Source organism: Electrona antarctica (assembly GCF_951216825.1).
Source record: "Electrona antarctica genome assembly, chromosome: 5".
Taxonomy (NCBI): Eukaryota; Metazoa; Chordata; class Actinopteri; order Myctophiformes; family Myctophidae; genus Electrona; species Electrona antarctica.
Genome location: NC_136810.1, coordinates 45185867 through 45204061, shown reverse-complemented (window position 1 = coordinate 45204061; position 18195 = coordinate 45185867). Strand labels below are relative to the sequence as shown.

The window sequence follows — 18195 nt, the reverse complement described above, 5'->3', positions numbered from 1 at the left end:
CAGCGCGTGTGTGTGTGCGTGTGTGTGCGTGCGTGCGTGCGTGCGTGCGTGCGTGCGTGCCGTGCGTGCGTGCGTGCGTGCGAGCGAGCGAGCGAGTATGAGAATGAGTATGAATGTTGCTTGAGAGAGAGAGAGAGAGAGAGAGAGAGAGAGAGAGAGAGAGAGAGAGAGAGAGAGAGAGAGAGAAAGAGAACCACATATAATGACACAGATTATGACGAGACATTTCCTCTATCATCGGGCTATACACGGTATAGGAAACATTCACGTATAGGCATACTGTCCAAACAAAAACAGAAGACTGTAAATTGAGCGCTTGCATCTTTTGCAAATTATACATTTTTTTGTCCTCTTCGTTACTCTTCATGTGACCACCGCGATCTGACATGTAGGTGCGCTACCCGTTCAAAACATATCAAGTAGTGGGTCGGTCGCACACACGACCCACTGCCGTTATTTAGACATGCTTATACCCCCCCCCCCCCCCCCCCCCCCCCCTCTCATCCTCTCACACAGTTAATAGGAGACAAATGAGTGATGGATCGGGTGGGATTCAATCCCAGACCAGCAGGAGCATAAGAGGATCCTCAGGTGGGGCCTTAACATCTACACCACACACAAAACCTCTGTGCACTCTCACTCTCTCTCTCCCTCTCTCCCTCTCTCTCTCTCTCTCTCCCTCTCTCCTCTCTCTCTCTCCCTCTCTCTCCTCTCCCTCTCTCTCTCTCTCTCTCTCTCCCTCTCTGGCCCCCCTATCGAAAGTAAACACAGGCTAAGAGGCTGTTGTGTGCTGTGCAGTTTCATAGTGTGTGTGTGTGTGTGTGTGTGTGTGTGTGTGTGTGTGCGCAGACGTGTGTTGGCTCGTTAAGAGAGCGTTTGGATTAATCTGTAGGAACCAGATGCCCCTGCCGTGTTCCTTTCAGCTCTTCCATTAATTACACTGCTACTAATAACGGCTATTGTGTGATAGTGTTTGAGCGTGTGTGTGTGTGTGTGTGTGTGTGTGTGTGTGTGTGTGTGTGTGTGTGTGTGTGTGTGTGTGTGTGTGTGTGTGCGCGCGCTCGCATGCATGCGTAGGTTTGTGCGTGCGTGTGCGTGTAGGTGTGCGTGCATGAGTCCAAGTATGTCCCTGAGGAACACGTGGGCATAAGTGAATTCAAAAGCTACCTGTGTTCAGAAGCCAGCGGGGGGAGTGAACAAACCGCTCAGAGGCTGACGGGATTGGTTTATCGTTAAGTGGGCGAGCCGCGGCGTCCTATCAGAATCATTCCTCGGCTATGAGGCAAGCAACCTCGTCGTGCATGCTTTTCACCTTGACGTCTTCCTTGAACTTGACGATAAAAGCATCTCTGCTGTCGGGAAGAAACCACCCAACTCCAAAACGTTCATTTTTCAGAACATGAAAAATATTTTTGTTTTCAGGAAATTAAGACAACCTTATATTTGAAAACAAAGGAATACTGCCTCATCAAAGGTGGTGTTGTTAACTTGTTGTGACTTTATATATTGTTAATTACTTGCATGAGAGGGGCAGAGGTGGTGGAGTTAGCAGACAATAGCAGACAGTTTGCTATAAGCAATAATATGTCAACATTTTAATTACTTTTTTTTTTTGTATTTAGACAGCCAGCAATGAGTAAAGCGCTCCCCAAAAATGTATCTCTGTGAAACATCTAGATTTTCCTAGAAGCTTTGTCATTGGTCGAAAGAAAAAACCCTACAGAAAAGACTAACCAATCAGGAAGTAGACAGGCAAATCGACGAATGACAGAGCTTCTATGAAAATCTTTGAATGCAGATTGCGGCCCCTAGATGTGTCAAAGAGATTTTTTTTGGAGCATTTAACCCATTGCTGGCTGCCTGAATAATATAAAAAAAGGGGCAACTAAAATTTTGAGAAATACTGAAAAAGATATTGCTTATAGCAGCTTTAAGAGGTTTTGTCCGAAGTACATCTTTTACTACTTTTCATTGGTTTAATATTGTTTTAACCACACACAGACATAAAGGGTGTTCAATAGCACTGATTTATGGAGTCAACCTAAAAATTGGAGTTAGGTGGTTTCCTCCCAACAGCAACGAATACTACTTAAAAGTGTGCAGCGGGAATACACAAAAAAACCCTGACATTGTTTTAACTTTAACTATAACGCAATACAGAAAAGATTTGGATAAATGAATGCTCAAAGATGCAGAGAAGAACGTGGCGTTAGAATTCGCACATAAATGTTATTCAAAGAAATGGCCCCCTAGGGACCAGTATATATGAAACCATGTAGGTCAGCAAAGACATTTTCACGTCATATTAACATGTGCTTCCTACAGTTGTACATGCTTCAAAGCACTGACAATCCAGCTCTACCTGGTTCCTGGTCTGAAAACCATGCAGCTCTACCTGGTTCCTGGTCTGAAAACCATGCAGCTCTATACCTGGTCCCTGGTCTGAAAACCATGCAGCTCTACTGGTTCCTGGTCTGAAAACCATGCAGTTCTACCTGGTTCCTGGTCTGAAAATCACGCAGAAGGGGGAAAAAAGGCTCGACTGCAGAACACAGTGCTGGCCTGGGTCTCCTGCCTGACATGAATGAAAGCCACGGCTGAGATAGTAGCTACGATAAATGCCAATCACGAGCCAATCGCGGCGATTTGGCAATGAGCATAATTACAATATTGAGTCTATTGTTCAGTGAAAAGCGTCCATAATTGACACACCGCTGGGCTACTTTTTTGTACTTTTACACAAAACTCCCCCCCTGTCAGGTGATAACAAGCGGCCTGCTCACTCCTCGTGCCTTGATTGAAGGAAGCACGAGCTCAGTATGGGGCTTTCCCCAGGTAGGCAGAGGGAGAGTAGCGTAGGCAATGTAGAGATTACAGCTTAGGCAATGGGCTATATGCACACAGAATAACTCTTCCTACTGCCAGGCCACTTCCCTACTTCCTTCACAGGTGTTACCGATGATACTAATTAAGGCTCTGTTCCATTTAGTGTGCAGTGGTTCTCAAACTTCTTGATTTCAAGGACCACCCATAACTCTGAGAGTGTACAAATGGAACCATCTGTACACTCTCAGAGTTACACAACCGTACAGGGCCATTTGGATCTGGGTCTCAAGGACACTTTGAGACCCACTGGTGTAGCAGCACCCTGACTCTGTTTGACCAGAATGGAACAGAGCCTTCATTACCTGTGAAGGAAGTATAGGGAAGGTTTCCAAAATGGCAATGTGTGCATACCAGAGAGCCCGCATTGGCACAGGGTGAAGAGAAACAACTCGTAGTGTAGTCCCGTGGTTCTCAACCAGTGGTCCACCAGTGGTCCTTGAGGGGAGCGTAAAATGAAACCAAATGGACCCGTAGTGGACCATTTGGTTTCATTTTAAGAGTTAAAAGAATTATAATTTTGATTGGTGTTTTGCCTGTTGTCTCTCCTAATGGTACCACATCAATACAGCATGGAAATGTGGACAAAAATCGTATCCAACGATAACAAAAAGTTTCGGGGCGGGTCTGAGAGGCTAAATGACATCAAGTGGTGGTCAAGTGGTGGTCCGTGGCTCAAATGCAGACTAAATAATGGAGCCTTGATATGAAAACTGTTGAAAACCACATGGTGTAGTCCAGTCTTACCGGCAGGGCAGTGGTTGGTCCTGTGCTCCGTCAGCTCGGCCAGACAGTCAAAGTCCTGCTGACAGTTGTCGCAGGTGAAGATGGACTCGTCGTCCAGGTCGTCGTCGCGGTCCTCGTGGTCCTCGTGGTCGCCGTCCTCCAGCCCCTGGCCTTCTTTAGGCTCCGCCTCTTGGTCGCCGCCCGCCGGCACATCTGAGGATACAAGCGTGGAAACGTGAGCGGTCGAGCGCTAACGCACACAGACACACACACGCAAAATTCATCACCACCACCACTCGCGGGCGGCGCCGGCTTCCCTTTGATTTTATTACGTGCATCAGAGCTATTTTAATCCCCTCTACTTTCCTTTACTTGTGATTTATGCATTTTCCTTCTTGGCATAACATTATCTTCCTTGTTGAATGTTATTGTCCTGTGTAGTTTCTATTATCCCATTCAGCTTTGTCTTTGTCAGCTTAACCCATTCAGGCCTGACGTCGAAATTTAAAAAAAAACTTTTCTAAATCATGACAATTTTCGGAAAGATTTGAGGCACATTTTAACGATTTTTCAAAAATAGCAGACCTACAAGTTCATAGCGCGCCACTCGGTGGCGCGCTATGAGCTTGTAGATCTGCTATTTTTCAATAGCTAAATTATAACATAATGTTTAAAACACCAAAAGGGGTTCCCGGTTTAATGGTTAATGTGGTTAAACGCTAACGTGACATGGATGCGTTCCAGGTCTCAATGGATTAAAGCTTTCTTCTTTTGAGGTGAGATATTTCCGTAAGCCCCTGGAGAGGTCTTTATCTCACAGGCACAATTTGTACTTTTACCTGCTTCCCTTTTCTCTTTTTTTTTTTGCATTGTGTCATTGATATGTGCAACGTGCGTGCGTGCTTGGTGTTGTTATTTGGGTATTTGTCAAGTACATTTTGCACCTGAAACATAATCCTCTATATTTATCCATCTAACTATTAGGAGCAGTGGGAGGTATTTTTAACCGCTGCACCAGGGGAGCATTTAGGGGTTTAATCGTCTTGCTCAGGGACACTTCCACATGAAACCTGGAGTAGCCGAGGATCCAACCGGCGACCTTCCGATTCCCAGACGGCGCGCGCACGTGTGTGTGTGTGTGTGTGTGTGTGTGTGTGTGTGTGTGTGTGTGTGTGTGTGTTTCAATTTGTTTATACGTGTGTGTGCATGTGCGTCCTGGTGGCAGAGAGGCAGTGCATAAGGGAGGACCAGTGTTAGACTGTGTCTGGCCAATTCTCCATTCTCTCCATTGTGTCTCCATTTTCACACCTTATTATCACATTATAAACGCTCAGGCTCCAATAAGACTGACTCTAGAGACAGAGGGGAGGAGAGGAGAGGAGAGGAGAGGAGAGGAGAGGAGAGGAGAGGAGAGGAGAGGAGAGGAGAGGAGAGGAGAGGGGTTAGATAAATATATTAGACAGAGAGGACACAAAGAAGGATACAATGAGAGCAATGTACTTCTTGGGGAAAGTATAATTAAAATGTAAATAAAGGGGCTCAACCGTCTGGGCACCTAGGCTGCGTCTTCCCCCCCATTTCCTGTCAGACTACTTTCAACCTATCAATAAAAGGCAGAAAAAGCCAAAAAATATATCTTAAAAATAAATAAGTAAAGGGAGAGGGAGGGCTGGGAAGTGTTCTACCTGCCATGCTTGCTTCTCGCCTCCCGGTTCCCCTCTAATTGCATCCAAGATGGAGCCCTGCTCCCCCTCCAGAATTTTACCTCACACCAACGTTCTGAGAATACACCCCCACACACAAGCCCTGCCGAATAACAGCCGCTGAGACAACTCTACACTCAGCAGACATTCTTAGCCCCCGAAACGCCCTCCAAAAAAACGACGACAACAACAATAACAACAACAACAACCAGTCAAATATTGTATTTTTATTTTTCATTCAGGTATCATCAACACAGCAAGTGCCCCAACTAATAAGGAGCAATAGGGGCAAAACGACCGTGCCAACGACAGAGGAAGAAGTTAAAAATCTTCTCTTTCTCCGCCTCCTCTCTCTCTTCAGTCCTTGTTCATCTCAGCAGCACCCAGCTGGCAGCGTTGGGGCCGTGCCAGTCGAGCCACTCGAGGCCCCAACAGCTTTTTACACTTCCTGATAGAGTGCTGAATGAGCCGAGGTTACCAGGCAACATACACAATTCTAGCCCCTAAAAAGGGGTCTTGGCTAACGCTGCTTAACGACAACATTTTAGTCACAGCATTGGACCTGGACGCAGTCTCCTTTTGATTGGAGAAAAGCACAGCCGCTGGCCTCTAGAACTCCAGACCACCAGCAAGTACATAGAACATATTATTTGACTTGAACACTAGTATATATGCTTCATTGACCGAGGTCCCCCAAGTCTCTGTACTTGGGGAACCTACTTTTTTCACTCTACTAACTACACTGAATCTCTTGTCTGTCAGAATGTTTGCAGTATTATGTAATGCCCAGGATCGTTACTCTGTGTTCTATGAAAGTTGTTGGTACTTATTTACATTGTGTCCTTTCTGGAAATACCCTCCTTACATGTGCCCAGACTCTGGGAGATGTGGCTGCTTCTAACCGCTCAGTTACAAACATTTTAAATGATATATCGAAACCAGGCTCGACTTTGATCAAACAGTGAGCGGTGCTCTATTAGCTGTGGGTGCGAGGTTAGGGGACTTACGTGGCCGGTTAAGACTGATATGAGGTTAGGGGTCTTACGTGGCCGGTTAAGACTGATATGAGGTTAGGGGACTTACGTGGCCGGTTAAGACTGATATGAGGTTAGGGGACTTACGTGGCCGGTTAAGACTGATATGAGGGCCCAGGCGGTGGCGTAACCGTCTGGGCACCCGACTGGTAATCCAGTCGCAGTGTGCCGCGGGTTCGACTCCCGAGCCCGACACGGCCTTTACTGCATGTCAAAAATATCTTAAAAAAAAAAAAAAAAAAAGACTGATATGAGGTTAGGGGACTTACGTGGCCGGTTAAGACTGATATGAGGTTAGGGGACATACGTGGCCGGTTAAGACTGATATGAGGTTAGGGGACATACGTGGCCGGTTAAGACTGATATGAGGTTAGGGGACTTACGTGGCCGGTTAAGACTGATATGAGGTTAGGGGACATACGTGGCCGGTTAAGACTGATATGAGGTTAGGGGACTTACGTGGCCGGTTAAGACTGATATGAGGTTATAGGGGACTTACGTGGCCGGTTAAGACTGATATGATCGAGGTTAGGGGACTTACGTGGCCGGTTAAGACTGATATGAGGTTAGGGGACTTACGTGGCCGGTTAAGACTGATATGAGGTTAGGGGACTTATGTGGCCGGTTAAGACTGATATGAGGTTAGGGGACATACGTGGCCGGTTAAGACTGATATGAGGTTAGGGGACTTACGTGGCCGGTTAAGACTGATATGAGGTTATAGGGGACTTACGTGGCCGGTTAAGACTGATATGATCGAGGTTAGGGGACTTACGTGGCCGGTTAAGACTGATATGAGGTTAGGGGACTTACGTGGCCGGTTAAGACTGATATGAGGTTAGGGGACTTACGTGGCCGGTTAAGACTGATATGAGGTTAGGGGACTTACGTGGCCGGTTAAGACTGATATGAGGTTAGGGGACATACGTGGCCGGTTAAGACTGATATGAGGTTAGGGGACTTACGTGGCCGGTTAAGACTGATATGAGGTTATAGGGGACTTACGTGGACGGTTAAGACTGATATGAGGTTAGGGGACTTACGTGAGCTACTGAGATCTTGGGAGGTCAGTAGACGGCTACTGAGAGCATTCAATGGTCTGATTAAAGGTGATTTTGTCCCTTTCAGTGCATGGACAGCATTCAAACAGGGTGGTCAATATTGCCCCACAATATGGATGCTGCATGGGGGTGTAAGTGGTTCATTGATTCACCTACATGAGCAAGATTATGTTGGTTATTGGTTCTGATATATTTTCGGAGCCGACTCGCCAAAGTGCAAGAGATGAACAGAGGTGTGTGAAAGGGAGTTAGGGAACGAGGGATGGGGTCTAGAGGTGTGCAACAGAGGAAGGGGGAAGTGGACACACAGAGGGAGGGATGGATGGAGGGAGGGATGGAGGAAAAGAGGGAGGGTGTTGGCCATCTGTCCAGTGGTGAGAGCACCGTCTGGCCCACATGCACTGCATGTGCAGTGCGCACACACACACACACACACACACACACACACGCCACACACATACACACACACACACGTGTCCATGTGAATAAATGCATGCAGCATGCCATGCACACACAACCACAAATGCTCACGCACACGGACATTTGAATAGACTCATACACGTGAGCAGATATGCATTCAAATGCATACAGTTGCCAAGTATGCAAGGACGGTATTCACGAATGTCAATGAATCTACTAGGGGGTCATCAAAAGCAGGGTAAAGAACTCACTCAGCTACACTACATGATCATTTGGCCACAGAGTGGCGTGCTACGAGCTTGTAGGTCTGCTATTTTTGAAAAATCGAAGAACGACTGACATAAAAACATAGCTTTTTCAGAAAACTGTCAGGATGTAGAAGACAGTTTTAGAATCTGATCTCAGGTCAAAATGGATTAAACAATAAACATTTAAAGAGATACTCTGGGATAGCTGAACAGACTGAGGTAGAATCCATTATACTCATCAAGGAAATGTAGATTTGCTTTGAAAAGGTTTGAGGTTTCTTTATTCTTACTGTAAATCTTATACAGTATATTATGCAACAGTTTGGCTTTGATTTCTGACCTCTTACGATCAGCTTATTTGGTGGTACTTTCTCGCACGCACGCACACGCACGGATGTACGCACACGCACGGACGCATGCACGCGCACACGCACACACAGGATGTTCTGTATCGAAAGAAGTACATGCATATAAACTGTTGAAGGGTTTATAACAAACAGCTCCAACCAGAAAACAGACTTCTAGAGATTCTGAATAAATTAAACTTCACATTCATGGGCATATGCATGAGCACGTGCGCATGCACACACACACACACACACACACACACACACACACACACACACACACACACACACACACACACACACACACACACACACACACACACACACACACACACACACACACACACACACACACACACACACACACACACACACACACACACACACACACACACACTCCCCAAGGTGCCTTGATGCCAGGGGTGAGGGCAGTGCCAAATCCAGCACATGCCAACACAACCTGCTGTCATAGCAACGGGGGGAGGAGCCAGATGAGACCTCTCTCTGGCTCTCTCTCTCTCTCTCTCTCTCATATCTACTGCAGTTGTTTCTTTAAGTGTGAACAACTACTTGCTGTAGCTGTTCACAAACCGCTCTGATCATTAGTCTAACCGCTCACATCGTTGCCACGCGTTGTGAGCTTGTAGATCGGCTATTTTCAGCATGTAACCAAGTGGGAAATCTGCCATTATGACGCCATCAAGGCCTACCGAAATACCTTTTAGTCGACTTAACTCATTCCAGGCCAGCAGGGGGTGCCGATAGTTCAGCAACCGCCACCGCTCACCACCATTCTATTTGGCTGTAGAAGAAGACGGCCTCCTCCTCTACTGACAACAACAATGGTGAAGGTGGCCGCGTCGATCGGATGAATCACTCGCTAAGAGTCTTTAGATGCGTTCATATTTTAGATGTGCGGTCACGGGGAAGAGCTATTGAGCCACTAAACACAGTCGCTTTATTTATCCAGCGCGATTTGAAATGGAAAACTCTTAAAAAGGCCTAGAAAGGCCTCATCCACCACCTTGCTCTTTTTACAATGCATTGTGCCTGAAGGGGAAGCAATGGAACACGGAGCTATCGCTCGAGGGGAGCTTTGATTAGCGGTAAGCCAACTTCATAGTTGTATCATTAAATAGAGCGCTAATTAACACGTTAAAGGTGTCGTTGGCGGTGCGGGATATCATTAAAAAGGCGTTAAAGTAGTCCTTAGCCAGGGTTGAGTTGAGTCAACTGTACATTTAGTCAACTAAAATCTTATGATATTTAGTTGACTAACACTAAAACATTTCAGCCTGTGACTAAATATGACAAACTAAATGAAAATGTCAAATTTGCTGTCAAAATCAACACTATAGGGGGGACAAATTCTGTTGTCTCCTCTGGAGGTGTGCATTGGCACTGGCCTCTCAATTCAATTCGCCTACTATTCACCAGGTAACGATTCGATTCGATTCTACGATACGATGCATCACACTATTCTATGTGTATGCACAACCATGCTTCCATCTGTGGTCTAATTCATATGTGGTCGCACACAACAGAAATAGCCAATTGGCTATTTTCGGTGTGCGACACTGGCACGCAAACCAAGTAAAATCAGCCGTAAGTGACCCCGTTAGCATCTCCAGCTTTTTTCCCCGTCTCTCTCTCTCCCTGCTCCCCATCTCGCCTTGTGCTTGCCTTGTTTGTTCTATGACTTATTCATGATTGCTCTCAGAACTCACTCCTGTCTCCTCTCCTAACCTCTACCTTGCGTCATATCACCACACTTTACAGAACTCACTCCTCTCTCCTCTCCTAACCTTTACCTCACGTCATATCACCACACTTTACAGGACTCACTCCTCTCTCCTCTCCTAACCTCTACCTCGCGTCATATCACCACACTTTACAGAACTCACTCCTCTCTCCTCTCCTAACCTCTACCTCTCCTCATATCACCACACTTTACAGAACTCACTCCTCTCTCCTCTCCTAACCTTTACCTCGCGTCATATCACCACACTTTACAGAACTCACTCCTCTCTCCTCTCCTAACCTTTACCTCGCGTCATATCACCACTCTTTACACCTCCAAGGAAAGCCTAGTATGCGTTCCAAACTGGCCCGTGTGATCCGGTCTAGGCCACGGATATGAAAAAAGACCATAAGAAAAAACAACACGGTGGTTCTGTTTTTTCGGTGCCGTTTTGTGTTGCTTTCCCCGGGTTGAAAAGGTTGAGAACCACTGGACTACAAACATGAAGTAGGTTCTCTCCAGACCGGATCAGAAACGCGAAAATGGTATGTGTCCCAGGCTGGTCCTCTCCTTCACAATGCCTTCATCCTCCTCTTCTTCTGCTCCAACACCCCCCCCCCCCTTCCTCCAGCCAATCAATATCCTCAAGTCCCAAACCTCTTCTTCCTGGTCCTCTTCCTCTCTCAAATGACCAGTGGTGGGAAGGGTACTCACATAGGGACCCCCCCAGGGACCCCCCCAGGGACCCCCCCAGAAGCAAAGATTTGAGTTAAAAGCGTATAGATCTGTTATTTTCGAAGAATTGTGAAAATGTGGCACAAATCTTTGACTATATATTCTTTCAGAGCGAACGTTTTTAACACAAATCTTTGCTTCTGGGGGGGGTCCCTGGGGGGGGTCCCACATATTGTCCACGGCCAAATACAGATAATTCTGGGTGTCCTTGACATGAAATAGTTTGAAAACTGTCATGTCTCAGTCCTAAATGGGTTAAGTACTGCAGTACTTGAGTAAATGTACTTAGTTACTTTGCACCACTGCAAACGATTGCATCCTTAGGTTGAACTCTGACCCTAACCGAGGCTCCCATCGTCCTTTCTCAACACCGAACGAACCACGTTGTACTCTTCTCCATCTTCCCCTCCTGAAACTCTTAGGCCACACGTCCACCACCAGAGAGCAGCACCAGGGGTACTTATTGCACGCATAGGCGTCTCCCAGGGGGAGTTCCGAGGCCTTTAACCCATTTAGGACTGAGACCAGATCCCAGAAATGTCTTCTAAATCATGACAGTTTTCTGAAAAACCCTACGTTTCAATGTCAGTGATTCTCAAACTATTTCATGTCAAGGACCACAAAAATTATCTGTAATTGACCGCCGACCCCCATCTGAAAATATGTTGTTCCAGGGACCCCCCAGAAGCAAGAATATATATTCAAAGATTTGCGCCACATTTTCACGATTTTTCAGAAATAGCAGATCTATACAAGCTTGTAGATCTGCTATTTTCCAACAGCTAAAGTTTAAAATAATGGTTAAAACACCAAAAGGGGTTCCCGCCCTGAATGTGTTAAGGGGGGGGGGGGGGGGGGGAGTATTGATTGAATAGTACTGCAGAGGGTCCTAACATGCACACACCCCCATCTCTGACTATATGTCTGTGTGTGTGTGTCTCTCTCGAACTCGCACATGCACACACATCCCTGTGTGCCAGCTGGAAAGGCTGCAGCCCCACACAGGCACAAAAACACGCACACACACAGGCACAAAAACACACACAAACGTGCGCACACACTCACACACTCGCTCACTCTACAGAGAACCATTATCTCTGAGTCACAGGCTGTCCCTACGCCAGGAGCATCCACACGCGCGCGCGCACACACACACACACACACACACACACACACACACACACACACACACACACACACACACACACACACACACACACACACACACACACACACACACACACACACACACACACACACACACACACACACACACACACACACACACACACACACACACTTAACACTGCTTCAGACGTGGAAACACAAATGCATCAGATCAGCACATCAAAACAAAAATACATAAATGGAACGTGAACATGGAACAGCTACAGTGAAATCACGTGGATGAAGCATAGTATTTGCCAGTGTCTCTCTCTCAATCTCTCTCTCTCTCTCCCCTTCTCCCCCTCCCTCTCTCTCTCTGTACCTTTTAGTTTCAATACACCTTCCTCTTAGTCTTAAGTACCGATCATTTCATTGGTGAATTGAAATAATAATAATAATAATAATAATGCATGATTTGAACATGGACAGTTGTGAACAGACCTAAATTAGTTAGTTAGATAGTTTCATATATTGTCCACGTGTGGAAATTTGTCTTGTTTTTTTCGTCTACAATGCACTGAATTTACCCTTCAGTGCATTGTTTATGCCATTATGACTATCAGTATCCACACATTTTATAGTAATGTGTAGCAAATGTAGAAATATTAGGCCTTACAGTAGATGTCAAACTGATTATTGAAAAAAGAAAAAGAAAACGTATTAAAGGAAAATATTAATCTGTGCATTGAAACCATAGAAACTATAGGATGCCATGCAGGTGAGCATCGCGCCTGTCACAGACATGCGTAGAGCAAGTTCAGTCAGGAAACTCAGTGAGTTGCTGCCGGCCGTTCATTGGGCCTCAGCGTCACCTTCTCATTCACTTGATTCACTTCATCCAATCACACATTCGTTCTATAGTTTCATACAGGCACTTTTCGGGTTACCTGTGCAAGGCATGCTGGGAGTTACTATAGTTTAAAGGAGCATTCAGTGATTTGGAAAAAAACCCGGTCCACCCGGTAACAAGATGTGCACATGCACACGCTCTACAGTGGGGGGAAGTACAACAGACCAACAGCACGAGCACCAATGCCAGCCCCACTCGATCATGATTGGAGGAAGGCCCCTCTCATCCTGATTGGATGAAGGGTTTGCCACCCAAAGCCCAAACCGAAACTAGGGTTTTTTGACCCCAGGGGCTCACTGGGGACAGGGAGGAACTCCTTATATGGTCAGCACACTTTATAGTAGGGAGGATTATCCAAAAAATAAGAAAACATAAGTGATATTTGAATGAAGTGAAATCACTGAATATGCCTTAAGTAATGTACAGTGGAAAGCAATCCAGAAGAACACTTCTGCATGACATTCTCCAGCTAAGGTGCGCAATTTGTAAAATATGAATTATTCCCCAACACAAAAAGTGCTAACTGCTAACTATAAGTGACTGCAGCTAAAGTTCAAAATAGCAGATCTGCAAGCGAGCAACGCTTTGTGAGCTTGTAGATGTGCTAAAACAGTCCAAAACAGACAGCATCACAACAGGCCGGGCCAGTTCTCCATGTCTGGGTTAACTTAGGGCCAGTGGGTGTGTCACATCCCAAAGTCCCTGCAACATACACTAGGTTGAATTAAACACTTGTGTCCTGATGGACTCTGGTCAAACAAGATACACGCAAGTGGTTTAAATCCAGTAGACAAGCATGTCTAAACTATTCAAAAAAGAAAAAGATTTTTTTTTTTACATTTGATAGATGTATAATACTCTCACAAACGGCGTTATGGTTTGTGTTAAATAACAGTTTCAGACTACACATCCCAAGAGGACAGGTTTAATAAGCAGCGGTCCAGTCAGAGTCCAACAGACAATGGGCTGTTTATTAACAGATAAAAGCAAATGCCAAATGAATACCTCAGAAATAATGAGGTCACTCTGCATATCTTCAAGAAAGATATATTCAGTGAGTGTGAGTGTGTCTGTGTCTGTGTCTGTGTGTGTGTGCATGCGTGCGTGCGTGCGTGCGTGCGTGCGTGCGTGCGTGCGTGCGTGCGTGCGTGCGTGCGTGCGTGCGTGCGTGCAGGGTAATTAGATAAAGACAAGTGAATTAGCAGAGTCCACAGTGCAAGAGTGATGTTACACATCCTGGCCACGCCTAGCTGGGACCCACTAATTGCTGCTCGTTAGGCTTTGCGAGAGCACGTATAAGAGTGTGTGTGTGTGTGTGTGTGTGCGTGCGTGCGTGCGTGCGTGCGTGCGTGCGTGCGTGCGTGCGTGCGTGTATGTGATCCCCATTTTAAAGTCAGATCAGTAAGGTAGTTATGTAAGCGATGCAAAGCCTAATAAACACTAAAGCTTACAGGAGAGACGGAGAAGGAAGGCATGCCAAATAATACAGTATATCCTTTTGTATTATTTGCCCATGAACAATGTAGTAACTACAGTAGCCACTTGAACCCCAGCATGATGCCTAAACGTTGGGACGTGTGAGCTTGTACGTGGGCTATTAAGATATTTGATGTAGAGGGACAAAAGAGTGGAACAAGTACAGAGCTCAGGTCGGGTTTACGCAGAGAGAGGGTTTAATGGGCTAGAAGCAACGCGTAGTCGCGTAGTATATGGGAGACCTGTGGTTGTTTTTTTTCTCTCTGCAGATCTAATTATCAATAATGATTATCATCATTGTTGTCAGGTGTCGCGTCCTGAGTCCTCCTGGTGAAAGTCATCAGGTGAAAACAAGTGGCTGGTGACTCCATGTGTATCGGAGGAGATGTGTGGTGGCCTACACCCCTTTTCATGTCAAGGACCCCCAAATTTAAATTGACATTTATTAGCCCGCGGACCCCCATTTGAAAAGATATGCCAAGGACCCCCATAAGAGTGAGTGATTCTCAAGTTCAGCCCGTTTAATTTCGTAAGACCCCCAGTTTGACATGGCATTTCTATCTCTGGGACCCACAATTTATATTGTAAAATCAATCAATGTTAACTCTGAGTGACAGGTCCATTTGGTATATATATATATATATATATATATATATATATATATAAGCCCCGAGCTGAATTAAAACAGTTGCACTGTGTTTAGAAAAAGCTGTATATAAGAGGGCACTAGCCTCCTCAGAAATGCTCATGGGTAGGGGTGATCAGTGACAAAGACTAACGCATGAGGCAACTGGAAATTGGCATAATAATAACTAAATTGGGAGAGAAAGGGAGAAAAATGAAGGGGGAAAAATAAAATAATAATTGGCAGCAGGAGCTTACACAGTGGCCTGGCTGGGACACACTCTGGAGACCAGAGAAATTAATGCCAAAAGCGCACGCACGCACACAAGTATTGGTATCAAAATGTACTTAAAGTACAGAGCTTGTAGATTGGCTATTTTCATGGCCGACATTTTTTAATGAAAAATCAAAATCTACAAAGTAACTAGTAACTAAAGTTTTCAATTAATTGTAGTGGGGTAAAAGTTAAATATTTGCTTGAAATTAATAAGTACAATTTTTTTTTGGCAAATTGCACTTAAGTACAGTACTTAAGTAAATGTACTTAGTTACGTTACACCACTGCTGTACACACGAACACACAGCAGGCCTGGCCATCGGAAGGTGGAAAAAGTGTGCGTCCAACTTCTAGCAGAATGTTTAGAAACCAAACAGTGCGAGCACAAGGCAGCCATTCTCCTCTGTTAGTCCGTAGCAGTCTACACATTGGGCCATGATATACAGACAGCTGGCAGAGCCAATGGAAATTAACCCATTTAGACCCGAGAGCAGATTCTACCACAGTTTTCTGAAAAACCTGTTTCTTTTTTTTTTTTTCTTTTTTTTTCATCATCATTTATTTTGAGGGTTTTTCTTTTTACATAGACACAAGGACAACACAATACAAGACAATACAAGACAGTTACTTAAAAAAAAAAAGCTAACAACAATGTATATAAAAACAACAATGGGGAAACAAAGAAAAGAAAAGAGAAAATAAAATAATAATAATAATAATAATAATAATAATAATAAGTTCCAAGTGGAAAAACCTGTTTCTATGTCAGTGGTTCTCAAAGTTTTTCATGTCAAGGACCCCAAAAACTATATTTAATTGGCCGCCGACCCCCATCTGAAAATATGTTGTTCCAGGGACCCCCCCCCCCAGAAGCTAATATTTCAGTTAAAACGTTTGCTCTGAAAGAATATATATTCAAAAATTTGCGCCACATTTTCACAATTTTTTGCTAAAGTATAACATAATGCCGTCCTGAATGGGTTAACATACCGCCCTATAAGCAAGAAGAACAAAAACAGCGACAGGGGTTACATCATACCCAAACCAAACAGTGTGTGTGCCGCTAATAACTCTCAATGTTTGTCTCCTTGCAGGGCAGATGGCTGCTCAGGTCGAGTCAAATGAGTTTAAATTCACAGAAAACTATGAAAGACTGAATGCTGTCATTTTCTGGGAACTGGAAGTTTTATTTTATTTTGATCGCCGGTCCTCCTGGTATCATGTGGTGTTGTTCTTGAGCAATTCACTGAACCCCTAACTGCTCCAGACGAGCAATTGGAATGCCTTCTTTGCCTTGCATAGCTGCCTCTGCCGTCAGCTTATGAATGTGTGTGTGGGAATTAGTGAAATTTAACGCAAACGTGGGCGGCAGACCCGGCAGTGGATCAGGGTTATAGCGGGCGGACGGGAACCGCGAGGTTCCCAGTTCAATCCCTGGCTCCCCCAGAGTTAGTGTGGAAGTGTCCTTGAGCAAGATGCTGAACCCTAAATTGCTCCCGATATGCAGGTTGGTTCATGGTTTCCTCTGCAAATCGGTGTGTGAATGTGTGTGAATGGGAGAATGTAATGCACAGTCTATGTACAGCGCTTTGGATGAAAGCGCTAATATAAATGCACCATTTACTATAATACATTGTCAAGTGCGTGTTGGGTCAGCTACATGTAGCTTAACTTGCCAAACACTGGTTTTAATTATTTATTTGATGGGTTGTTTTTTTCCGTTTTTTTCCCAGCTGGAATACCTGCATTAGTGGAGTATGCAATAGGTCTATTACAGTTAATTAATAGGCCTATTAGCAATGATTCACTGTTTTGCAGTGTTGGGTCAGCTACATGTAGCTTAACCTGCCCAACACTGCAGATAACAGTGAATCATAGCTAATAGGCCTATCAATTAACTTTAATAGACCTATTGCCTACTCCACTATACGTGCAGGTATTCGAGCCTCAATTGTTACTGGGAAAAAAACATCAAATGAATAATTACAACCAGTGTTGGGCAAGTAGAGCTACATGTAGCTGACCCAACACTGCTTTACTGTGACACGATGAAAGAAATCAACAACAATGATCAACAATTACTATGGCACATACTATGGTGAAATTAACACAGGACTCTCAGGACCCTCAGAGTTACAGACCCATAAGGGTCCATTTGGTTCCTAACTACCAATTAGCTGGTCACGGTCAAGGTCAAGGTAAACTTTATTGTCCACGAGGGAAATTTGTCTTGGGCTTTCACCCCTGCTGCAGCCACACATAAAACATCAGTGACAAACAAAAACAAAAAAAATACATAAGAGACACAACATACACAATTGCACACAGTGTGGGTAATCTAACCTCTCACATTCACTGCTGTTTCAGAGCCTCGTTCAACATCTTAGTTGATGCTGGTACAAACATTTTTTTAAACCTGATGTACAGTAGGCTACTTCCACTTTGGTTCTTTGTACCTTCTCCCAGAGGGCAGAAGTACAAACTCTCCATTTAAAACCTGTGAGATGGGCCTGGGCCGTAGCTCAGCGGTCCAGGCACCTTGGCTGGTAATCCAGTCTGGCAGTGCCGCGGGTTCGACTCCCGATCCCGACGGCCTTTACTGCATGTCACCCCCCATCTCTCTCCCCATTTCCTGTCAGCCTACTCTCTGTCCCTCCATAAAAAAAATATAAAATAAAGGCGAAAGCCACAAAAAAAAAACATTTAAAACCTGTGAGATGGTCGAGTCATGAATGACCACAGGCCTGTGATCACCAGTACTCTTGGGGTCAAACACCATCTCCTGTGTCTTTTTAACAAGAACAATTGTTCTTAATGTTAAAAAGACAGCCACCTTAAGGTGGTTGTCATCACACCACTTTACAAAGCTCTGTACCTCTAAAAAGTAGTCAGCTAAATCCCTA

General features: G+C 45.0%; 1 protein-coding gene across 2 annotated transcripts in view; it reads right to left on the bottom strand.

Moving 5' to 3' along the window:
* The window catches only part of znf423 (zinc finger protein 423), a 185651-nt gene that overhangs the window by 121616 nt on the left and 45840 nt on the right, over positions 1-18195 (bottom strand). For both annotated transcript variants that reach the window (XM_079501668.1, XM_079501669.1), the window contains exon 3: positions 3631-3822. In XM_079501668.1, the coding sequence (XP_079357794.1) occupies positions 3631-3822 (192 nt within the window). The remainder of the gene's footprint in view (positions 1-3630; positions 3823-18195) is intronic.